The sequence below is a fragment of the Vulpes vulpes genome, chromosome 9 (assembly GCF_048418805.1).
Source record: "Vulpes vulpes isolate BD-2025 chromosome 9, VulVul3, whole genome shotgun sequence".
Lineage (NCBI taxonomy): Eukaryota > Metazoa > Chordata > Mammalia > Carnivora > Canidae > Vulpes > Vulpes vulpes.
Genome location: NC_132788.1, coordinates 91382871 through 91408852, shown reverse-complemented (window position 1 = coordinate 91408852; position 25982 = coordinate 91382871). Strand labels below are relative to the sequence as shown.

The 25982-nt window shown below is 40.0% G+C and overlaps 1 protein-coding gene across 35 annotated transcripts in view; it reads left to right on the top strand.

Moving 5' to 3' along the window:
• DOCK3 (dedicator of cytokinesis 3) overlaps positions 1 to 25982 on the top strand; it is a 523288-nt gene that overhangs the window by 463925 nt on the left and 33381 nt on the right. For 20 of the 35 annotated variants that reach the window (XM_072720925.1, XM_072720913.1, XM_072720896.1 and 17 more), the window contains 8 exons: positions 5416 to 5510; positions 7715 to 7790; positions 8315 to 8415; positions 8677 to 8735; positions 10900 to 11048; positions 18294 to 18379; positions 20725 to 20751; positions 20888 to 20983. In XM_072720925.1, coding sequence (XP_072577026.1) covers positions 5416 to 5510; positions 7715 to 7790; positions 8315 to 8415; positions 8677 to 8735; positions 10900 to 11048; positions 18294 to 18379; positions 20725 to 20751; positions 20888 to 20983 — 689 coding nt within the window. The remainder of the gene's footprint in view (positions 1 to 5415; positions 5511 to 7714; positions 7791 to 8314; positions 8416 to 8676; positions 8736 to 10899; positions 11049 to 18293; positions 18380 to 20724; positions 20752 to 20887; positions 20984 to 25982) is intronic. The other 15 variants (XM_072720928.1, XM_072720921.1, XM_072720923.1 and 12 more) reach the window with 1 other exon arrangement.

Here is a 25982-nt window from a genome sequence, read left to right as displayed (position 1 = left end):
GGAAAACAATATTATTAAGAGGACAGTACTTCACAGAGTGATCGACAGGTTTGATACAAGACCTCTCAAAGTTTCAGCTGCCTTTTTGTAGATATTGACAATCTGATCTTTAATTCATAGAGGAATGAAAGGGACTCAGAATAGCCAAACAATCTTGAAAAAGAAAAAATTGGAGGATTCACACTTCTAGTTTCAAAACTTACAAAATAATGGTAATCAGAATTGGTGCTTGCATAAAAATAGACATAAAGATCAATGGAATTGGATTGAGAGTCTAGAAATAAACCTTTATATTTACACTCAGTTGATTTTCAATAATATTATCAAGACAATACAAAGAGTAAAGAAGTCTTTTCAGCAAATGATGAACAACTTAATATCTAACCTCTACTTTATACCATATGAAAAAAAACAGCTGGAAAGGGATTGTAGACCTAAATGTAAGAGCTAAACTATAAACCTCTTAGAAGGAAACAAAAGTGTATCTTAAAAAAAAAAAAAGTGTATCTTTATGTCCCTTGATTTAGCAATGATTTCTTAGTTATGACACTGAAAGCACAAGCAAGAAAAGAAAAAATCGATGTTAGATTTCATCAAAATTACTATATTTCAAAGGATGCCAACCAGAAAGTGAAGACAACTCACAGAATGGAAGAAAATATTGGCAAATCATATATCTAATAAAGAACTTGCATGAAAAATATATAAATAACTCTTACAACTCAAGAATGAAAAGGCAACTTGGTTTAAGAATGGGCAAAGTAAAAAAAAAAAAAAGAAAAAAAGAATGGGCAAAGTATTTTAATAGACATTTCCCCAAAGAAAATACATAAACAGTCAAAACACACATGAAAAGATACTCAACATCATTAGTCATTAGGGAAATGAAAATCAAAACTGCAATAAGATACCACTTCACACTGAAAGTGGATATCATCAAAAAGACAAATATTAGTACTAATTCTAGTTTAAATATTTGGTGGAATTCACCAGTGAAGCCATCTGGTCATGCACTTTTCTTTGTGTGAAGATTTTAAATTATTAATTTGATCTCTTCACTTATGATAGGTCTCTTCAGATTTTGTTTAGTTTTAAATGAATTTTGATTGTATCTTTCTAAGAATCTGTCCATTTCATCTAAGTTATATAATTTAGATGATAATATAATCTAATTTGTTGTATAATCTAATCATAATTTGTTGGCATACAGTTGTTTATAGTAGTCCCTTATAATCCTTTCTGGTTCTCTAACATTGGTAATGATTCCCTTCTTTCATCCCTAATTTTAGTAATTGAGTCATCTTTCTCGCTTTTGTTTTTCTTTTTTTTTCCTTGGTTTCTCAATTTTGTTGATATTTTCAAAGAATCTACTTTTGGTTTTATTTTTTCCTCTATTTTTCTATCTCTGTATCACTTATTATTCCCTTCCTTCTGCTTGCTTTATGTTTAGTTTGCTCTTCTTTCTCTAGTTTCTTTTTTTTTTCTTTCTCTAGTTTCTTAAGGCATAAAGTAAGTTATTGATTTGTGACCTCATTCTCTTTAACGTAGGCACTACAGCTGTAAGTGTTAGCTTCATCCCATACATTTTGATTTGGTGTATTTTCATTTTTATTATTCTTAAAGTATTCCTGTTTTACTTATGCTTTGTTTTTTGACCATTGGTTACCTGGGATATATTGTTTAATTCACATATTTTTTTACTTTCCCAAATTTCCTTGTGTTATTGATTTCTAACTCACTTCCATAATGGTTGGAAAACATGCTTTATATGAGTTTTAGTTCTTTTAAATATAGTGAGGCTTTCTTTTGGACTAACATCATGTCTGTCCTAGAGAAGAAAATGCATATATCCTTCTATGTATATCCTGCTACTGTTAAGGAGTGTTGTATAGATGTTAAGTCTAGTTAGTTTATAGTAGTTTTTAAGATTTCTTCTTCCTTGCTGATCTTCTATTTAGTTTTTTCTATACACAATTGAAAGTAGTATATTGGTGCCTCCAGCTATCATTGTTGAATTGTCTATTTTTCCTTCCTTTTAATTCTGTCAGGTTTTGCTTTATGTGTTTGAGGTTCTATTTTAAATGCATATGTGTTTATAATTAAGTCTTTCAGACATATTGGCTCTTTTGTCATAAAATGTCCCTTTTTGGTCTCTAATGACACTTTTTGTTAAAGTCTCTATTGTTTAAAATAGCCACACCAGTTCTATTTTGGGTGCATTTTTCATCATATATATCTCCTATCCTTTTATTTTTGATGTATTTATGTCTTTGAATCTAAAGTTATGTATCTTGTAGACCACATACAATTGGATCATGTGTATTTTTTTCCATCTTCCCATCTCTGCCTTTTGATTAGAATGTTTAATCCATTTACAATTAGTATAATTACCAATAAGTTAGGATTTACACCTACCATTTTGCTGTTTTAAATCTGTCTTATATCTTCTTTCTTCCTGTAGTCCTCTATTTCTGCCTTCTTTTATGTTTAATATTTTTAATTCCTTCATTGTTTCTGTTAGTGTATTTTTATAGTTATTTTCTTAGTAATTTCCCTGGGAATTATAATTAACATCTCAAAACAATCTACCAATTTCATTTAATAGTACACAAAAACTTCACTCCACTAAAGCTCCAATCCTCTCTCCTTTTTTTTGCTGTCTCTATCATATAAATTACATATTTATACCTTATAATCTCATCAACATGATTTTATAGTTATTGCTCTATGCAGTTGCCTTGTAAATCAAATAGGAAAAGAGTTACAAACTTACCTATATATTATCTCCTATATTTACCTGTAGAGCTATTTTTCCTAGTACTTTTTCTTTCTTCATTTGGATTCAAGTTACTGTCTAGTGTCCTTTTATTTAAGTCTGAGACTCCCTTTAGTATTTCTTTTAGAGCAGTTCTATTAATAACAAATTCTCACAGTATTTTTTAAATCTGAGAATGTTTTAATTTCTTCTTCATTTTTTAATGATAGTTTTGCTAGATTTAAGATTCTTTATTAACATTATGTCAGTACTTTGAATATGGTATTCTACCTTTTCACTACCTTTTGGCCTCCATCATATCTGCTTGTATGTCACCTATTATTATTGAGAATAATTTGTACATGATAAATTATTTTTCTCCTCTTGCTTTCAAGATTCTCTTTTTTTTGACAATTGATAGTTTGACTATGTCTGTTTGTAAATTTCTTTGATTTTTTTTCCTATTTGGAGTTCATCGAACTCTTTAGATGTGTAGATTAAAGGTTTTTTTCAAGTTTGAGAAGTTTTTAACCGATGTTTCTTCAAATATTTCTTCAAAATTTCTTCCTCTTTTTCTCTCATCTCTTTTTGACACTCCTATTATAATGTTTTTATACTTGGTGGTATCCCACAGGTCTCATGTTGTTTGTTTTTCTTCATTTTCTTTCTATTCCTCTGGATAATCTGACATATCTTTTAAATTTGCTGGTTCTTTCTTCTGTCAGTTCAAAACTGTTGTTGAGCCCCTCTAGCAAGATTTACATTTCACTTATGGTGCTTTTAAAGTCTAAAATTTCTATATGATGCTTTTAAAATGATTTCTATCTATTCTATTGATATTCTCTATATGTTGAGATATTGTTCTTATACTTCCCTTTAATTCTTTAGGCATGATTTCCTTTAATTCTGTGAGCATATTTAAAACATCTACTTTAAAGTTTTTTCCCCAATAAGTCCAACATTTGAGCTACCTCAAGTAAAGTTTCTGTTGACTTCTTTTTTCCTGTGTATGGGTCATACTTCCATGTTTAACTTCATATCTTATAATTTTTTGTTAAAAACTGGACAATTTAAATAATTCAGCAACTCTGGAAATTATATCCCCACCACCACATCCCAGGGGTTTTTACTTTTTATTGTTTTGTTGTTGTTATTAATATATATTTGGTTGCTTGTTTAGTGACTTTCTTGGACTAATTCTACAATGTCTATATTCTTTGTTGTGTCCAGCCACTGAGATCTTCTTTCTGTTAGCTCAGTGGTCAGCTAATACCCGGACAGAAATTTTCTAAAATGTCTTAAGTCAGTAAGTCTTTGATACTTTGCTGAATGTCTGTATGTGTGTGTTGGGGCTCACCTTCAGTGCTCCAACAGCTTATATTACTGCCTTAGCTTTCACGTCCTGCTTCAAAAGAGCCTCAAAATCAGCCAGGATAAGAGATTAGGCTTCTCACATCTTTCCTGGGAATATGCACAGCCCTAAACATGTGTGTGGACTTCTAGGTACCAAGGAGTATGTCAGAGCTTTTCAAAGTTCCCTAGAGATATCCCATTCCCCAGATTTTTCTTTTAATTCTTTTGGCAGTTTTCTTGATGCCCTAACAATATGGCTGCTTCATACGGCTGGAATCTTAAATTATTATGGCTGATTTTTTTTCCATAAATACTCTAGGTAAAAAACCTTCACTGAGTGAGCTCTGGGTCAGATCAAATAAGCCCTCTGAATGGAGACTTCCCAGGTTTCTGCCAGACAGATAGAAAAGTAGCAGTTTGGGGTGGGAGCTTTTTCAGGAGCTCACTACCACTGTGGTTGTGCAGTTGCTTATTTTCAAGGATACCATAGAGGTAGGAAGAGGATACCATAGAGGTAGGAAGAGGAAGAGTAATGAGACAAGCTAAAGTGCAACAAAGTTCACTATTTCTATTGAAATTCAACTATTTTTCTTGAATAACACTCCTTGGATTGTTTAAAAACTTTGCTTAACCTGACTTTGCCAGTATTCTCATTACTTCAGTGAAGGAGCACATTATGGAGGTCTTTACTCTACCATTCCTAAAATGCTTCTCCTGTCAATGTGTTCTTAACATCCAAGAAAGCAGGTTCTTTTTTTTTTTTTTAAGATTTTATTTATTTATTTTAGAGAGAGAGCGCGCATGCAAGTGGGGGGAGGGGCAGAGAGAGAGAAGCAGAAACCAGGCTGAGCATGGAGCTCAATCTCAGGATCCTGAGATCATGACCTGAGCCAAAAATCAAGAGTTAGACACCTAACCGAGCCACCCTGGCACCCGTGCCAAAAGACAGGTTCTTATAGTCAGGTGCTCAAGGGTCATGGCCCAAATAAAGAGACTCACAAACCCAGTTGGATACCAGTTCTGCTGGCCTGTAGCCTTCTCTACACTTTGGGTTTTAGCTACTGGGCTTGGGGTATAGAACTGGCTCTGTTCTACCCAGTTTGGGTCTGCTCCCACCTGGCCTGATAGAGTGCCTAGATCTCACTTTCATGTAGGCCTCTAAAAAAAATAACTCACAACGGAAACCAGAATCTAACCCACTAGTCCCATCCATTCTCCTGGTCTAGATGTCAGGAGAGCCCTGTAAAGGAAATGCATGCTGTAGTGGTAGTGGTGGTGTCTCACATCAGATTTTCCTGCTGGATCAGGAATTCCTGCTGAAGATTTTCTGTGTCTTCCGGAACCTGATGAAGATGAGTGTCTTCCCTCGGGACTGGATGGTGATGAGACTTCTTACAAGCAAGTGAGTGTGGAAGGGGCCTGCACCCAGCATCAACAGAGCTATTCTCAGACTAAGGAGATAGTATGTATGTGCGTGTGTATATGTGTGGCAGAGAGAGAAAGCAAGACAGAGATCATTGTGAAGGCCATGGGGGCAGAGAAGACAGGGTAAATTTGAAAAATATTTGGAAGCATAATCAGATGGACATGACCATTTACCATAAGTTCAAGAAGACAAAAGTGTTAAAGGTAGTTCAAAATGGAGCCTTAAGTGCCTGACAGAGATGTCATGGTCAGGACAGAAAAAGAATGTACAGAATGTGGAATAATAATACCTAAAGAAGGTTCCTCCTTGAGGGAAGCCTGTTCCATGGACCACTGGCCTCTGTTGCTCTATAGTTTCAGTTAGTTATCCCAAGACCTCCTCTTGATTTGACTTCTGTTGTCTGCCAGACACTATCTGCCTCCCACAGCTAGTGCTAATTACCCACCCGAAAACTGGCTGTAAGGCTCTGACCACTTCTGACTCCAGCAACAGAATTCACTCTTAGACTGTCCCCAAATTGCCTGTTCCATTCATATTTCTAGCCTAATTGGCAAACCAGATGGGTGACTCACTTCCACTCACTTCCAAGTTTGAGAGTGACTAGGATATAACCTATACCTATGCAGGTAGCATAGTACTGGTTCATCAGGTCTCGCTCTACTTTGGAGAAGGCCATTTGGCCTCCACTCGCTAACCTGCTGCCTTCTCCCAGCTTTCTTTCTCTTTCTTTATTTCTCCCTTTCTCTCTCTGTTTCTTTCTTTCTTTCTTTCTTTCTTCTTCTTCTTTCTTTCTTTCTTTCTTTCTCTTTCTTCTTTCTTTCTCTCTCTCTCTCTTTCTCTGAGAAAGAGTGGAGGAAGAGGGACAGAGGGAGAGGAAGAAAGAGAATCCCAAGCAGACTCCATGCCCAGCACAGAACCCAATGTAGGGCTTGATCTCACAACTGAGATCATGACCTGAGCTGAAATCAAAAGTCAGATGCTTTTGTAAATTATCATGGTTTTCTGCATTAAAATGGCCATTTCTGGGGGGAAAAAAAAGAGTCAGATGCTTAACTGACTGAGCCACCCAGGCTCCCTGATCTGCTTTTTATGTCAACATTATGCAGAACGTAGTGATATTACTTATGTTGATTTGTTAGCAAGCTATCACCATGATCGTTCCACTTTGTACCTTTTATATAAAGGGCACTTTTTTCTTTTTTCAAAACTGCAAACACTTTATACAGAATGCAAGAATGGTTATAAACAAAGTTGCATACATATTTTCTCAAATAGTGGATTTTCCATTTGACTCCCTCATTTCTTTTTTTTTTTTCCCCCTCTTGTTTCTATCTCTTAGCTCTCCTCAGCACACTCAGGGCCCTGAGCCCATCCCACAGGAACAGCCTCTTCTTCCAAGGCTTTTACCCTTCAAATTTGTCACCTCCTCTGCCAGTAGACTAGGCTCTCTGTTTTTGCTTTGCCAGTATACTAGGCACTGTTTTTGCCTTGCCCCTCTTCTGCACCAAAGCCAGAGTGCTCAGTGTTCCTTTGCCAGGCACCCAAGGCAATCAAACCCTTCTCTGCCTGTCCCACTTCATTTCCTTTCTACTTGAACCTCGGCTCCAGCAAGCCAGCCTCCCATTGCTCCTTATATATACCCAGGTTAAAATTGAGGAACTGATATTCTAGACCAAAGACTGAAAACAAGTAACTTATAGATAAAAATAATACTATGTGACAACAATAGGGATTTAATCATTATAAGCCCTTATTATCAAGTAAAATAATAAAATTATACTCTAAGCCCTCTGGAAGTCCATAATATACATTCATTACCCAGAAGTCCTCAAAATACTAGAATCCCTCTTTGAACTAGAAGAGATCTTAAAGAACCAACTAATTCCTCCCATCCCCTCTTATAGGCAGGGAAACTGGGGCCCAGACAGAAGTTGTGCCAAAGCCAGATAATGGCAAAACCAGGCCTAGAACCCACTGATGTTCTATCCTGTACTGCCAACTATGGGGCATTTCTCCAAGATCAGTTTTCTGTGAGGTTCGTGCCATCTATCTCTTTATAGTCACATCTTATATGAGAGCAAGTTGTACTCAAGATGTTTACTCATAGGTCGTAGATGCTAAGTTATTGGACACTATTGTTAGTCTTTTAACCCTGCCAATGCCTTGTTCCCTTACTGCAGTATTATCGTCACTACTGTCCAGTACCTGTCTTCTGCACTGCACAAGAATTTCACAGAGACAGACTTTGACTTTAAGGTAGGAGCTCCTGAAATCCATCACTATCTTTGTAATAACATTAGGATGCCAGAAAACAAGCTCACTATTTTTGTTTTGTTTTTACTAAAATAAAGATAAAACCATTCTATTTTGCTAACAATTCTTCAGGTCAGGAATTTCAGAAGGACTGCTAGGTGTTGGATGGGTGGCTAAGAGCTGGGGCAAGCTGACTGATTTTTGCTTTATTAAAATGTTTGTAAAGTATTGAACCACTTCCAAGTTTGAGAGTGACTAGGATATAACCTAAGAGCCCCCCTGTTGGAGGTACTGGAAGCCAGACAACCAGGAGTAGGCTTTCTAGCCCAGAATCAACACTACTGGTTTCAAGGAGTCAAGAAAGAAAAAAAAAAAGTTCTGTTTGCAAAGATACTTGAAAAGGAGAAAAAAAATCAAGATTTAAAATTGTGAAATGAATTCTCTGTTACATACATATATTTAGAATTTCTCTTTGCAAGGTTAAGGACTCAGGCTGTCACATGTTTTCTGTTTCTCTGTCTCTCTAGGTGTGGAATTCTTATTTTAGTCTGGCAGTTCTGTTCATAAATCAGCCAAGCCTGCAGCTAGAAATCATCACTTCAGCCAAGAGGAAGAAGATTCTAGATAAGTAAGACATATGTCTCTTCTTCACCTCCCTATCACATGCCCAGATGGGGTTATGTTTAAGTGAGAGGCTCCTCAGAAGTCCACAAGGTTCTCACTGGGTAGCTTCCCAGGGAGCCAAGTGTGAGAGTTCAGTTGACAGCCAAATGACTTAGTACTGGGTTGGAAGCATTAGAAACAGAAGTGCTAGCCTTATTGTATTTTGTGGCCCTGCCTTCCTGAACTTTCTTCCACTGAAAGCTGGCTTCACTGTTACTATTTCCAGGTATGGGGACATGCGTGTGATGATGGCTTATGAACTGTTCAGCATGTGGCAGAATTTGGGTAGGTCTTTTCTCCCTATTTTTTCCTTCCACATATTGCATAGCCAAATAAAAAGTGACAAGACTAACAAATTCCCCCAGATTTATGAATACTAACTCAGACCCAAGAGACCTTTACATATCTTTAATGTAACACCTCAGCTGGGTGGCATAGCACACATGCACAGAGCTCTTGGCAAAGAGAGTTAGGCCGAGAAGCAAGACCCCAGTAACACATATGCACACTCCTTTTTTTGAGAACTAAAGTCAAAAAGAGAAGAATATAAAGGCTCTTGGAGTTTTTCCCAGCTTAAGGACTCATGCTGGTAAGATCCTTTGTGCTATCCCACTCCAGATGTTGCAGGTTCAGAAGCATAGATCTTTTTTTAATTTTAATTCCAATATAGTTACCATACAGTGTTGTGTTAGTTTCAAGTATACAATATAGTGATTTTGCAATTCTATACATTACTCAGTGTTTATCATGATAGGTGTATAGAAGCATAGATATTGGAAATACTCAGCAAATGAGCAAGGGCAGCTATTCATTTTCATAAATATTGAAACACTTTTGGTGTCTCTGGTATTAAGACCATGCAGATCAGGTTTCTGCCACCAATTACATGAAGATTGCACACAAGAAGGGAATTGTAGCCCCTAGGTGAAATTGATTTTATCCCGCTTTCTTTTGGCAGTTTCTATTTGTAGCTTCTCTAATATCCAGTGCTTTTGATCTGAAATTGTCAGAGTGTTTGATAGAATCCTTGGATTGCCCCAGTGACTAGGAGAGCCATCCTTTGGTATATAGGCTTCTAAGTGGCCTCTCAGGATGCTAGAGAGGCCATTACACTTCCTAACTGTTACTCTTCAACTGAGATCATGATTCTGAGGCCTTAGGAATGATGGGCATAAAATTTTACTTTTCCATTAACCATCTCAATCACTAACCCTGGAAGCAGCAAACAAGGTATGAGGCATCCCTGCCAGTTAACACTAAGACTTCCCTCCATGAATGAAGATACGTTTAACGAAGGCTTTCCAGCCTCAGTATTCCTACATCCTTCATCCAGCATAGTCAAGGTATAGATTTTAATCCTCAACCTGACATTCATATTCCCAGGAACACAAGGTACTAACAAACCGTACCAAATACTGAGATTGGAATATGTAGAGTCAGCCTCAGGGCTAACATTTGCTCCTTAGATAGGCTTTCACAATGGAGGAAATAAAAATAGGTGCCAAGTTTGCCTGATAAAGCCATTCCTGCTTCATTTTGGGTTTTGGTGCAAATGGAATTTTCTGGTCCTCAAGAACTGATTTTACATTGGCTGGAGCAATCATTACAAGGCCCACAGTTTGTCTACTTTATAGTTTCTGAAGGACTAAAAGCAGAGCTCTTAGAAGATGGCTCATTCTGTTTCACCACTACTAGGAAGAGGAAAGTTCTGTCCCACAGTCCTCTGAACTAGCCTTGGCTTCTAGAACTATGCCTCAGATTACAGGCCAGTCACAGGGAAACCTGCATTACCCACTTCCTATGGAAAGACCTCATAAGAACATTGGAGGATATGCTGAGCTGGCCTGGGTAGATGTAGTGCTACCATCAAAAATGCAATGGGAAGACAAGGGGCAGGGATGGGGAGGATCACAGACAGTCCCTGAACTATTCTGTCCGATTAGGGCTGTGCAGGAGGCTCCTGCTAACTAAGGAGAAAACCTCTTGGGCATACATGAGCACAGGCAGTGAAGAGGCTCATGAACTTTAGGCCTATAGCTGCTAGACCAGAGGTAGAACCCCCAAGGATAGTGTTTAAGCAGAAATATATGGATTTTCCTTGCTAAATAAACCCTGAGCAGGACAATCTGAAACTATCATAGGGTTATTCAAAAATCCTTTTCTGTCTAATGTAATGAATTCTGTCCCTTGACCTCGGAATGATTTTCAGATAGTTTGCTGAGCCTTCCATGAATTCTTTGGAAAGGCAGTTTGTGCCTATTGAACATTTGTTTTAGCTGGGCTAGGCCAGTTTTACCTATGAATTCTCAGAAAGCCATAGGGGAGAGCTTGCTTTGTTCTCAGATGCTTCCAGGGCAGTTGAAAGTATATACTGTGGCCCTACTTGGGAAGCTTCTGTAGAAGGAGCAAAGAAAGCATAAACTAATATCTGTTGGGTTTTGTTATTCAGGTGAACATAAGATCCACTTTATTCCGGGAATGATTGGTCCTTTTCTGGGCGTGACACTGGTCCCACAGCCAGAAGTGCGGAATATCATGATTCCCATCTTTCATGACATGATGGACTGGGAGCAGAGGAAAAACGGCAACTTCAAGCAGGTAAGACAATGCCTGACAGTATTCTGGGTGCTCTCCTCTGCATGGACCCCTTCTGTCCAGGCAGATGATCCAAATGGCCAGGCCATGGTTCCAGTGGGAATGGGCCAGAGCTTGGCCATCTTGAATCCTATTCAGGGGTTTTCCCTTATTTGCTAGCCAGAATTGGTTTATGGATTTTATTTATGAAGTTAGAGGTCAGAAAAGAATCAGAGGAAAGGAATGAGCATCATATGAAAGAAACTTTCTGTTCAAGGAGAGAATGGCTGAGACTGTAACCTCCCAGCTTCATTCAGGAGAGGGCCCTGGAAGCATGTTGTCCTTCCTCTCTGGTGCATGATCTGGGCATTTCTAAGACTAGAGCCGAGACCAGATGACTTCTCATGGCTCAGGGTAGCCCAGAATTACACAGACCCTTGCAGAGAGAGGTGGGTTCAGGAGGTGTAAGCCCTTAGCTTTTGACTAAGTAGCTTCAAGCTGTCCCTCTGTGCAGACCTTCTGCTACCTCTAAGGTAAAGGAGATGCCCCTTCCTTTCTCTGTGTAGCTCTAGAAGATAGACCTAGAATCAGTAGGGATCAGTGTCAGGGAAAGTGATTTTATCTAATAAAAGAAATAACTTGCTAGTAACAGGAGCTGTCCAGTGTAAGCTGGCCTGCTTTAGGAGATGAGGAATTCTTTGCTGGTGATTCTCAAGCAGAAGTTCCCAGGAGGCCTCTAAGAAATTTCTGTATCAGATTGGGGACTGTACCAGTTCCCCACTAAGTTCCCTCCCAACCCTGTGACTCTTGAGTTAAAGCAGTGATCTTAAAGTGAGTGATTATAACAGTAAGAAACAGCAAACAATTTTTTAAATTCTTATTTATTTTTAAATTTACAAAGAGTAAAACTCATTCTTTGTGATTCACAGTTCTCCAAGTCTTGGCAAACATATAGGCATGTAACCACCACCACAACCAAGATTTCCTAAATTCCTAAAAGTTCCATCTTGCTACCTTTTTGTAGTCAGACCTTCCCCCTGTCCTTAACCTATGGCAACCCTTGATCTGTTCTCCACCACTGTAGGTGGGCCTTTTCCAGAATCATGTGAGTGGAATCGTGTACCCTGTAGCCTTTTGAGACTGGTTTCTTTCACTCAGCATAATGCCATCAAGAGATTCATCCATGCTGTCGCACATGTCAGTTTTTCTATGGCTGAGTAGTATTCCATTGCAGTTTATTCACCATCTAAAAGACATTTGCATTATTTCCACTTTTTGTTGATTATGAATAAAGCTGCTAAAAAACATTTCTTTACAGGTTTTTCTTTTTCTTTTTTTTTTTGAAGTTATATGAAAATTTTATATTCTTAGATTTTGCAGTTATACAAAACTCCTTTACTCACAGTCAGCATCATTGCATCCTTTTTTTTTTTTTACCATTTTACCTTTATTTTTTTATTTTTTTATTTTTTTAATTAATTTTTATTGATGTTCAATTTACCAACATACAGAAAAACACCCAGTGCTCAACAGGTTTTTATATAAATATAAACTTTCATTTTTCTTAGGTAGATATCTAGGAATAGGATTGTTGGATGTTGTGGTAAATATATGTTTAATTTTATGAGGTGCTATCAAATTTTATTCCGAAGTGGCTATACCATTTCCCAACAACATTGTATGAGAGTTCTAATTGATCAATATGCTCACCATAATTCAGTATTATCTCTTTGCATGTTTATTTTAGCCATTCTTTTTTAAAGATGTATGTGTTTATTTTAGAGAGAGTGTGTGTATGTGAGTGGAGGGAGGGGCAAAGGGAGAGGGAAAGAGAAAGAATCCTCAAGCAGACTCTCTGCTGAGTGCAGAGCCCGATAGAGGGCTCGATCCCAGGACCCTGAGATCATAACCCTAGCTGAAACCAAGAGTCAGACGCTTAACCAACTGAGCCACCCAGGTGCCCCTATTTTAGCCATTCTAATAGGTATATAGATGTATATCATGGTGGTTTAATTTCCATTTATTTAATGATTAATGATGTTGAGCATCTTTTAATATTTTTGTTTACCATATTTATACTTTCTTTGGTGAAATTATTATGCAAAACTTGTGTTCATTTTTAATTGGGTTATATGTTTTCTTATTGTTGAATTTTGGGAGTTCTTTATGTAACCTGGGTGTCAGTCTTTTGTTGAATATATGTTTTACAAATATTTCCTCCCAGTCTTTAGCTTGTCTTCTCATTTACAACAAACAGTGTCTTTTATAGAACAAAATTTTTTAATTCTTATGCAGTCCAGTTTATCAGTGATTTTCTTCTATAGATCATGCTTTTGGAATCATATCTGAGAACCCTTTGCCTAACCCAGGACCACAAATTTTTTTCTCCTGTGTTTCTTCTAGAGGTTATATAATTTTATATCTAGATCTATTACCTATTTTGAAGTAACATTTGTATAAGATGTGAAGTAGGGATCAAGACTCTTTTTTTTTTCTTTTTCCACTTGGATGTCCAATACCTTTTATTGAAAGAAAAGACTGTCAAAAATCAGTTGACCATATGTGTGCTGCTCTCTTTCTGGACTTACTAGTCCATTGGTCTGTGTCTTATCTTTTACCATAACCACACTCTCTTGGTTATGGTAGCTTTATAGTTAGTCTTAAAATCAAGTGGTGTAAATCCTCCAAGTTCGTTCTTTTTTTTTTTCCCAATGTTTTCTTAGCTATTCTAGTTCCTTTAGCTATAAGTCTCAGAATTAGCATGTCAACATCTGCAGAACTTCTTGCTGGGATTTTGATTGAGAGTACATTGTAATCTATAGATCACATTGGAAAGAATTTCTGTCTTAGTAATACTTAATATTTCTAGTCCATGAAGGCAATGTATCTCTATTTTTTTAGATATTCTTTTATTTTTTTCATTAATGTTTTATAGTTTCTGTATACATATCTTATACATGTTGTTAGATTTATATGTATTTCCTATTTTTGGTGTTACTATAAATTATTCTGATTTTTAAATTTTATTTTTCAGTTTGTTGCTAGTACATAGAAATGCAGTTGTTTTATATATTAATATTATTTCCTGCACCTTTGCTAAACTCACTTCTACTTCCAGAAGGTTTTTGGAAATTCTTTGGGATTTTCTATTAGATAATCATGTCACCTTCAAACAGAGACAGTTTTGTTTCTTCCTTTCTAATCTGTATGTTTCTTATTTTCTCTTCTTATATTTTCTTTTAGAGAGAGAATGTGTGCAGGTGCAAATGGAGGTGTAAGGGTAGAAGGAGAGGGAGAGAGGGAATGTTATACAGGCTCCACACCCAGTGCAGAGCCTGATGCAAGGCTTGATCTCACAGCCCTGAGATCATGACCTGAGCTGAAATCAAGAGTCAGACACTTAATTGAATGATCTGTTCGATCCTCCTCCTCCTCCTCCTATCTGTTAACTATTCCCTTACTTCTTCCCAGGCACCCCTTATTTTGGGGAAATAATAACTTCAAACAAAAAAAACTGTTGCTTTTCTGTGTTGTCACAGCCTTCTAATTGTGCAAAATTCACAACTGCCTGATGAGAGAACCTAGTTACCAAGAAGTAGATGGCATTGCAGAGCTGCACCATGGATCATCTGAGTCTGTTAAAAGAGGGGCTAGGCTGCATTCCTCCATTACTACTCCTGAATAAAGAAGGTTAGCTTTGTGGAAGACTAAGTTGGAACTCCTTTGTCTCACACTTTAAGACTCAGCTGTTAAGCTGTGTTCTTTCACTCATTAAGACTGTTGTGGAGTGTCTGAGTGGTTTAGTAGTTAGGAGTCCAACTCTTGATTTCAGTTCATGATCTCAGGGTTGTGAGACCAAGCCCCATGTTGGGCTACATTCTGGGCATGGAGCCTGCTTAAGATTCTCTCTCTTCCTCTCCCTCTGGCCTCGCCCTCCCCCGAAAAAGACTGTTTTAAATAATTGATATCTAGCAAGCCATGTAAACCTTGTTGTCCCTGGTTAGAAAAATCCTGCTGCTGCTTCCCTATCAAATATTTTAACAGAGTGGTCTACTCTTTGCATCCCCCTTTTTCTGCTTCTGACCCTCCTCCTATCTGTTCAGTGTAGTGTATATTATGTACCCACTTCTGTTGAAGCTGCTGTCTTCAAGATCACCCATTACCTTCTAATCATCAATTTTCAGTGACTTTTTTGTCTTGATTCCAATTTTGCTTTGCACAGTTTTGGCTCTGTTAACTATTCCCTTACTTCTTCCCACCTACTAAAAATATTTCTTTTACTTATAAAACCAATAGTTATTTAATGTAGAAAAATTTAAATTATAAATAAGCTATAATGAAAAAATTTAATCCATAATCCTACTAATTAGTAACTTGGGTAGTGGGGTGTGGTATGTCTTTTTTAGACATTTTCCATACATTGAGGTTTTGAAGTTAAAAAAAAAAGTGTATTTTGTTTCAGGGACCATTGTGTCTTTTGAGTTTTCATCTCCCTTTTAGTAGTACTTTGTCATCACTGTCTGTTCCAGTCGGTTAATGCTTCTTGGTACTGCAATGTCAGTTTAGAGGCCACAGAATATTCCTTTGCATGGCTTAGATCACAGTGTTTTTAGTTAGGCTCCTAGTTTTAGAAACTCAGGTTCATTCCAGATTTTTGTTGTTAATATTGCAAAAAACATATCCATTCCTAATTCCTCTCTTAGGTAAACTCACCTGTAATCACTGGATCAAAGAGCAAAAAGCCTTCCTTAAGTTTTTACAACACTACTTTTCAAAATTCTGCTGTCCATTGATGTCTCAGACTGCAGGCCACCCTCTCTGTGCATTGTCCCAAGCGCTGATCATGCTGAGCTGTGTCAGCTGTTGTCCCTCTCCTCTACCAGATGATGAGCTAGCTGTTGGGGAACAGGGCTATTTCTTGTGCTTTTATTCCTTAGAACTCAACATAGTACCTGAGACATGCTAGATTCATGGAGATGAAAATCCAAATTAACATTCACTGAACACTTCCAAGAGCTAGGGCACAGGAATACCAAAGAGGACTGTTAACCTCTGTTACTGCTTCAAAAGCAAGGAAACATAGGCTGAAAGAGGAAATATCTTGCTCGGAAGTAGGCGGCTGGTTGTCACAGGACAGATGTTGTTGAATGAATGAATAACAAGGTGTCACTTGTCACTTTAGGAATCCTGGTTCCATAGAATAAAAGTAATTCTGCAAACCTTAAATTGTCAGTATTGCCAATTATGACATGATATATTTGAAGAACTTAGCATTTCATTTGACTTAAAGACATTGGTTTTGCATACATTGATCTGCAGCCTTCCCTATTTTGGATTTCTCAGTTTCTCCTAAAACTTCTTCCTTTATCCAGACTGCAGAGGTTGATGATGTAATGTCCCCACAGCCTTCTATCACCAGCTCCTTTGCCTAACACAGAAGTTCTAACACTTGAATAGGTATCAGAACTACCCTGGAAGGCTTGTTTGAAACAGGGTGCATCTCCCCTTCTCAAGTTTCTGATCCATTGGGAGCCTAAGAATTTGCATTTTTTTAAGATTTATTTATTTATTTGAGAGAAGGAACACACCTGCAGGCACGTAAGTGGGGGTAGGAGTAAAGAGCAAGGGAAAGAGAATCTTAAGCAGGCTCCCTGCTGAGCCTGGAGCCCAATGCAGGGCTCAGTCTCATGGCCCTGAAATCATGACCTGAGCCAAAATCAAGAGTTGGATGCATAACCAACTGAGCCACTCAGGCACCCTGAAAATTTGCACTTCTATAACATCTCTGATGACTGATAATGCTGGCCCAGAGACCCATTTTGAGAACTCCAGGGAACTGCTGCACCCATGTGTGCACTGTTTTACTCTCTGCTGCTCCAGGTTCCCTCCCCACCTTTGCCCTGTTCTGGAAAATACAGTCTTCCTGTATGGCATGTGTTAAGAGAGATCCCTTGTTATAAACAGACCCTTCTTCCCCTAGGAGGCTTGTAGCCGGATGATTGACCCAGTAAGACAAGACAAGATTTGAACCAAGGAGATACCTTGGCCTCTGGGCTTGGCTCTTTCTGACTTTGTATCACTCCAGGCAAGTCCTTGCTGAAGGCTCTTCTCCATACAAAAAAGGATGGATGGCATTGATCCCTAAGGACCCCTGGTCTCAGATTTTCTATTTTCTCTGAAATGTATATTCAAGCAGCTGACTCACCAGGCCAAACATAAATGTATGAGAGTCCATCCTGGCCACATAGCAGACCCACTATAACAGGACTGTATTTCTTCATCCATTTTCATTTTCTGCTGAAGGGATTTCAGAAGCCATAATTGCTTTTGATGAATTTCCTAATTCAATTATTTTTTTATTACTTCATTGCCTTAGGACTCTTTGGCCCTATGTGAAGTGAGAAAATGCTTCTGTTATAGCTCATCATTAAAAGCAGCCATGCCATTTTTGTTTATATGAACTATCTGTATAAATAATACCACAATACCACATTTTAAAGGCTAATGAGGGGTTTTAAAGATTTTTATCTCACACCACTTACAACTAATTTCCCACCTCAGAGTAAATCCAGGGAGGCTTATTAGAAAAGAGGCTGAGCACTGCTGAATGCCTTGCAGATCAGTGAGGTGGGAACAAGTGCAGTCTTGCTCCCTGCAGTTTAGGAATTCAATAACAAATGCAGAGGCCCCAGTGATGAGACAGCAGCAGCAGCTCCAAGGGCTTTTAGGTCCTAGGACAAACAGTGGAGCTTTGTATCCTGAAGGAGAATCTCTGAATGAAGCACTCATCTTTGGCTCACCTCAGAATCATATCAGCCATTACAGTGAGGACTAGCTCTGCAGCAAGCTTCCTTTCTGACTGGCTGACTAGAGGGGAAAATTCTAACCAAATACATTTTACTTACACAAATTTTTCAGAATGAGCATTTTTAAAGAAAGATGAATACTTGATAAAGGCGTCTTTTGGATCCAAAATACTTTTCTTTCCAGGGAATCCTTGCCTTTTGTCCCTAGACTGGGAAAAGAGTATCTGAGGTGTGTAAGTTCCAACTTTTATTTAAACCACTGGAGTGGGAGGCCTATCTAATCGGGGGAGACAGGGTGGTTTCTTGGGTGCCGTAGATGAGATCCTGCCTTCCCTAGGATTTATTTGGTACAAGGAAAAAATCAGGAAGGAGTTCCCCACCATCCTCACCTGTGGTAGGACCTGGATTTCCCATCCTTCCTCTGAAGTCAGCATAGGTTTACAAAGTCTCTGCTTCCCTCTAGGTGGAGGCCGAGCTGATTGACAAACTGGACAGCATGGTGTCAGAAGGAAAAGGCGACGAGAGCTACAGGGAGCTCTTCGGCCTGCTGTAAGCTGTTTCAGCCCATGGCACCCTACACTGGGGGAGGGGGTGAAGTAGGCTGATAAAGGGTAGTGCACCCCAAGCTTCAGAGGGTAGGTATCAGGAGAGACCTGGGCTGTTCCTAGTCAACAGGAAGGTGGCATTTAGGCAGCAAGCTCTCTCAGGCATTGCCATAGTTGACTAAAGAGGTAGAGATGGGCAATAACTCTGAGCTCTTATATTTGCTGATAGGAAAAGGATCATCATATGTCTTCATAGCATGCACTGTATCCAGCTGGGCAAACAGCCCATGGAGACTCAGTGAGGGCTCAGTGCTGGCATTTCTAAGAGGAAAAAAGTTAAGTCCCTGGTTTGTAACATGATATAATTAGCTTGAAAAAAAACATTACCATGGATATTGTGACTTTAACACGTTGTACCCACTCTCCAGGCCAGCTTCCCTGTTTGTGAAACGAGGTTGTACTGAATTATGTCAAGGGTTCTCCCAAGTCCACCATTCATAGCTTCTGTCTTGAACTGATGGAGGCCAAGAGACCTTATAGGAATTGCCATAGGGCTAAGTCCAAAAGAGGGACTCCAGGGAGCCATGGTCCTCCTAGATAGTGATGTTGGACACTTTATCTTCCTAAAAAACAAAATCATAAGACTCTTTCAGCTCTAAAGTCCCCTCACATCTTACTCATTATTTCCAGCTTTAATATTTTGTTTTAGTGCCATTTTAAAGATAAGCCTGTAACATATTTTTCCAATAATAATACTGTACATTTGCTTAGAACCTTACAGTGTACAGAATATGTTGACATTTCTTGCTTGATCCTCACAACACACCTGTGAAGTGGTCAGAGCAAAAATTACCCTGATGAGGTGATAAAACTGAGATCAAGAAAGTAAGTAGATCAAGAAAGTAAGTGTTAGCAGGCCTTCAGTTGAATGACCAGTGAGAAGCAGCTTCTAATTTGGACAGCAGGAAATCTTTCTGCTAAATCCTGCCCACTTTGTTCTTGGATGAGTCACACAATAAATTTGAATTTATTTGAAATTTAAATAATTATCATTCATGAAAATTAATCCATATTATAGTATTTTTCTTTTAGCTGAATATGTTTCTAATTATGGAAATAATGCAGAGAAATCTCTTCCTAAGTCACTAGCAGATGATTTTACTACAGAGGAAAAAAGCACACAAATAACTTGTAGTTACTGATTACCTGACCAAATAGTGTTTCATAAACTCTTCTAAGTCGTGTCTGAGGATAAAAAGCTGCTGAGAGCCATGGAGCAGCATTTCCCAATTTGTGTTTAGGGGAAGATGCTGGGAAAAAAAATATGTGGATCATGGGCTAATCAGTTCAGAAAAAGATTCAATTAGACAAAATTGAACAGTCCTCTGTATTTTAGGATTTCTCAAAGCCTACAACACAAAGAAATATGTGAAATACCTCCAAAAGGTGTGTGACTAGCATTTCCCAGGCTTCTTTGTTCACAGAATACCTTTCTCAGTCCTCCAAGACAGAAGAGCTCTGTAGTTTGAGAAATACTGACAGCGGCTTCATCCACACAGCTTAGAGGCCAGAGCAATGGTTCTGCCTTCTCTCTAGAGTAATATGGGTCACATAGGAAAGCTTCACTTTCCCAAAAGCTTCGGCTAAAGCCACACACTGTGTGGGGAAGACCATCACCATCATGGCAGCATTAACAGCAGCCAGGCTGGACCTCTATCTGAACCTGCCATTCCAGGTGACTTTTCATGACTTTTAGGGAGTGAGAGACAGTGTGGAAAAGAATCAGGAAAGAGACCTGGACCTGGGCTTATCACTGGAGCAAGCAGAGAGTCCAGGTCATCATCCCCTAGGAGAGATATGTAAGAAGGCAGAGAAGCCAGAGGCTGCCCTGAGGTACCAGGAACATGGGCTGGCAGATGAGAAAAGGACCTGGGCATTTAGCTCTTGGCTCTGGTACATTTCACAGGAAAGCATCCCTGGACAGTGGAGATGACTAGATATAGCTCCTGGAGCTACCTCACTACTCTTCATACTGGACCCTCAAGAGTAGTCGGAACCTTTTTCTTGGTTTATGGGAAAAGATAAGTTTGTATGTTTGCCAAGGATGCCTCTTGAGCAGTGATAGAGGTAGACAGCCAACAACAAAGCCAGATCCATCCTCAGTGGGCTCTCGCTCAGCTGCTATTTCACCTCAAACCTCACTGTGACACTAAAGGGCTGGGGCTTTAAAACACCTTCCTCAGTTCATTGGCATCCTTAGGAACTTATACAGGAAAATGGAAAAATATGCTCATCTGTTCCTGCCAGTTCAGTAATCACCTTGTCTTTGCTTTCTGCTGCATGGAGTAGAACCCAGCTGTTTGGGCCCTACCCCAGGTAAGACTGCAGTGTGGTAAGTCTGCTGTCTCCAGATCCATCACAGGCCCCATGGGCTCCGGGACCTCACTCTGGTGCCCAGGGAAGGCTCATGAATTGTATGTTGTGTTTGTTTCCCCTACCCTCCTACCAATAGCCTGCTGGAGAAGGTTGAACAGGAAACATGGCGTGAAACCGGCATTTCCTTTGTGACCTCAGTAACCCGCCTCATGGAACGTCTGCTTGACTACAGGTATCTTCTCAGGCATCTACCTACCTGACCTCTTCTCTGATCAGGATATTTTCCTCAGCAAGGACATCCCCTGACCTTAAAATTGAGCCCATGTAGCCCTCAGAACCATGTTCTTGTTTTCAGTGCCATCACTAGTCATTAGGAATCTACTGATGGGCAGGAAAGAGAGGGAAAGAGGCTTCTCCCACAAGTAGGCCAGGGCTTCCTGGGATTCCCCCATAATATGTGCCACCGGGGGGTATCCCAGGGACATGCCACCAACTGGCTTTCCATCCAGAAAAGGCTCAGAGGAATGGGCACAGCTTAGCAATGCAGGAAACAACTGTAGGCCTTTGTGCAGATGTTCCTGAGGGCTATATGGCAGATGGGTAGGGAAATGTCACCTAGTGCAGAAGTGTGACCTCATAGGACTTCCAGTTGGTTTTTCCAGGGACTGGAGACCCTACTTTTCCATGCCTCTATTCTTTGCCTAAAGTCTATTTATTTCTATTCCTCGGTCCTGGCCATGAACAGATTAGAGGAAGCAGACTGTGAGCTGAGAGATCTTATGCTGTGTTCACTCTGAGAATTCATGTCAAATTAATTTTTTCATGAAGTCTTGCCTTCTATCATATCATGGGTTTTGAATTACTCCAGAAGTGGCAATGAAGCCCCCATGGCAGGCTTATTTTCCCAGCAGAGTTCATATGGTGGCTAAGGATACCTTTTGGGAGCCTAGAGGAAGGTGCTAGGGAGTGAGGAAGAATAACAGAAGAAATCCATCACCAAGCAGTAGTTGTCTCTTCTCTGCTACAAGATGTGCAAACACTAGGGGGAGCACTTTCAATCCACGTATCAGGAAATGAGGGAGTGGAGGCCACCTTCAGTGGCTGCTGAATAGAGGGTACTGCTATGCCAAGACTTCTGTTTTGCAAAACTTCAGGTGTCCAGTGCACTAGCCAGACATGGAAATGAGATTCCTGAGAAATGGGCTTGCATCTTAAGCATCCCTTCTTCCTGTAGCACAGTTGTGCTTTTGTGAGTTTTAGCCCATTTGGGGGGGGGTCTAAGGAGGTCACAAGTGGCCTTTTGGGGACCCCTTTTAGAATAGTGAACTCATTTGCTCATGCCACATTCCCAACCTTTTCTGCACCTGCCATCAGACAGGGAAGAAGGGTGAACAAAACTCTGTAACCTTCCTCTCCACCAAAACATTTACTAAAGGTCAGTTCTGTTCATTGTGGCCTACCAGAAAGAGTCAAAATTAATTTCTAGCTGTCTTTTTTATTTTTGTACCTACATTGTACAAACAACTCAAATTCATGGCCAAAACCAATTTCATTCTCTTCCATTTATTGTCTCAGAAAGGGTTCCTAAAAAAAAAAAAAAAAAACAAGGCTCATACTCTTTCACAAGGCATAAAAGTCCTTCATAAACTAGCCTTTGCCCATGTCTCCAGCCCTGTCCCCTGACAGTCCCCACTGCCCATGTGTACACTCTAACCTCCTACTCACTTCATGTGTGGAGTCTGCTTCCTCCTTGTTAACAGGAAAGGAAACACCATAATGTTTATAATGGCTCTTATCTATTAAAAACATACCATATGAGGCAGCCCAGGTGGCTCAGTGGTTTAGCACCGCCTTCAGTCCAGGGCGTGATCCCGGAGATCCAGGATCGAGTCCCACATCAGGCTCACTGCATGGAGCCTGCTTCTCCCTCTGCTGTCTCTGCCCTTCTCTCTCTCTCTCATCTCTATGAATAAATGAATAAAATCATATATATATATATACACACACACACACACACCATGTGCTCTGTGCTTGATAAACATTGTCTCTAAGCCCATATGCAATCCTGAAGAGTTATCCTGGTTTTTATCAGTGAAGAAATATCATTGGTAGGAAATGCCACTGCTAGGATCTGAACCCACATCTGATTCAGGAGCCCTGCCCTGCCCCTTCATCCATGTCATCACCACTCACATCCTTCTCTTTAGGCTTCTTTACATACTGTGTCCCACCAAGCTCCATCAAGGAGGCTGTTGCAGATAGGAGCTTACCTGGATCTTTGCACATACTTTTTTCAAAGTATCAGTCACCTTGAATGATGATCATTTGTCACCTTTCTGACTCATTCAATTGAAGAGAGCAGCTCCTTAAGGATAGGGACCTTGTCCTTATCTCCCTGGTTCCCTGCATGGAGACTTGATGGTTCTCTGTCAGGTGTACAGTACATATTTTATTTTATTTTATTTTTTAATTAATTTTTATTGGTGTTCAATTTACCAACATACAGAAAAACACCCAGTGCTCATCCCGTCAAGTGTCCACCTCAGTGCCCGTCACCCATTCCCCTCCAACACCCGCCCTCCTCCCCTTCCACCACCCCTAGTTCGTTTCCCAGAGTTAGGAGTCTTTATGTTCTGTCTCCCTTCCTGATATTTCCCAACATTTCTTTTCCCTTCCTTTATATTCCCTGTCACTATATGTACAGTACATATTGATTGATTGGGAGACCACGCAGAAACCAAGGAAGTCTCTTCAACCACAATGCAGTTTAGTTCAGTAAGAACCTACTAAGAAAATAGTTGGAAAAAAAAGAAAAGAAAATAGTTGTTGGCAGTTAAATGTATATACATTAATTATACAAATAATTAATAGGTTTAGGTTATACTCCAGAATGACCTGAACCTAGAGCGGGAGACTCCGTTTTAGACCAGCATGAACCTCCTCTGAGTACCTCTTCAACTTTTGTGTTAATGTCTTCAGCTTTTGTGTGAGTGACATTTTATGCCAGATATAAAGATGCTCACTGGTGGCAGCTATACTTTCCATGTGAGGAAGCAGACCCCCTGGGGGTCAGGGTTGGGGGGAGTGGTTCTTAGGGACAGAGATAGAGTTGCCAAACCCTTGAGGATTTAAGTGGAATCATCCACATGGAAGAGGAACTGGAGGTTATGGAACCTTCATTCTCACACCTCTCCAGTCTCACTAAAGGCTGCCCTGGCCTTACTCTAGATCAGCACCAGCAAGATGCTCGCAGCCAGATGCTTCAGAAGCCTTTTTAGGAGAGTCTTCCCTATTCATCCTCCAGAGAAAGAGTGAAGGAGAGCAGAGCAGTGGCTGCACCCAAGTCATTGGCTTTAAAGGTATCCTCTCAGGACGCCCAGGTGGCTCAGCGATTGAGCGTCTGCCTTTGGCTCAGGGCATGATCTTGGGATCTGGGATCAAGTCCCACATCAGGCTTCATGTGTGGAGTCTGCTTCTCCCTCTGCCTATGTCTCTGCTTCTCTCTCTCTCTCTATGTCTCTCATGAATAAATAAAATCTTTAAAAAATAAAAAATAAAAGGTATCATCTTTGTTGAGTAGCCACAGAGAAGAAAAATATCAGCTGTTCGCAGTGCATCGGAAAGGTGGTCATAGCACACAAAGATGAATAGGAAATGCCCCTAGCACCACAGGGTTGAGGCCACTGCTTTTATTTAATTGACTTGGCAGTGAAGTTCTTGTTATGGCCAAACAGAAGGTGATGCCTGGTAAGTGTTTCAGATGCTTTCTAGAAAAAAACAAACCATTTAATGCCAAAGTAGCTAGTTGAGATCTCACTGCCCTATGCGGGGCCAACTTATTGGAGAGACAGATGCCTCCTGCTACCTTGTGTGTTGCTTGTAACAAGTTGACCATCTGGCCCTCCTCTTGAAAAGTCACAGCAGTTTCCCATCCCTGCTAGCTCCAAAAGGGGCATTTCCTATTCATCCAAAAGGTTCTGCAGTGGCATGTTCAGGACACCCATATCTGGCTACAAAGGAACCAAATACCTATGGCTGATATTAGGGAACCCAACAAGAAGGACCTTGGTTTCAAATCCCAAAGAGCCACCAACTCTGATAGTAACCCTCCATAGATGGAAGGACACTTGACTTTGTGGAATATCATGAGAGTTGTGTAAATTTCTCAGTATTCTTTCTTCCGAAAAAGTCATCATCCTTCTGGGAGCTGGATTGCAGCTGGGAAGGTGCAGATAACTGCATTTGTCAAACAATCACCCAGAGGTTCAGTGACTTGGACTAGGGCTCCTGACTCTCGGTCATGATGCTCCTCACTGTGCCCCATGCCTGTAGGTGGAGAAAGCCAAGGCACCCTCTCCACCTGATCTTAGTGTTCCATAAACCCGCTTATGCAGCCTTTCCCTAACCCACAGCTATACAAGGAACTATATCTATATATCAGAGCAGTATGGGGTGCCAAAGAGGCACAACAGGCAAATGGGACTCTGACTGGCTGTGTGCACAGGAGGCTTCTTGCAGGATTCACCAGTCTGGTTCTCCTTCTCCTTTGTCTCCTCATGCCATGCCTCTGCTTCTTCAAGAGGAGTTTAGTTTTGACCCCTCTCTCCATAGGGAAAGATCCATTCTCAGGGTTCCCATTGTTCTGTGTCTCCCAGGCCAGCCCTGACCCCTCCTACACCCAGCCCTGGCTGAAGCTATCCCTAAGCCAGAAAGAAACTTCAAATGTGCTGCTTCTCATTAATGCACAGGAAGGAGACCACAGGGAGAAAAGCCAGTGAGGTGGTTAACATGGCAACCATGCTATGGTTGCTGTAGCCACAGAGTCCTGAAGCTCAGTCCATGGAGTAGAGCATCTTAGCTTCTGTTAAACACTATCCTACAAAAGGAAACTTCCCTGTATGTTGGCAAATTGAACACCAATAAAAAATAAATTTATTATTTAAAAAAAAAAGGAAACTTCCCTGAAAGAAAAGCTCTGTGCCTCTCCTTGGGGACTTGGGCATTCAATATTCTGTTTTACTGATAAACTCTTCTGTGCTGAGGATATTGGTCAGTGCCACTTAATGCCCTATGTACTATCTGGGCCCTACACTCTGCCACCAGAATGAGGGGTTCAGTTGAACAGAGACTTTTGAACCCTAAAAGTGGGCCCAAAGCTCAGAGGTTGCTCACTGTACAGTCCCCATCTGTGGAAGCATTTCCTGTTGGAGGGCATCCTAATTTAGGGTTTA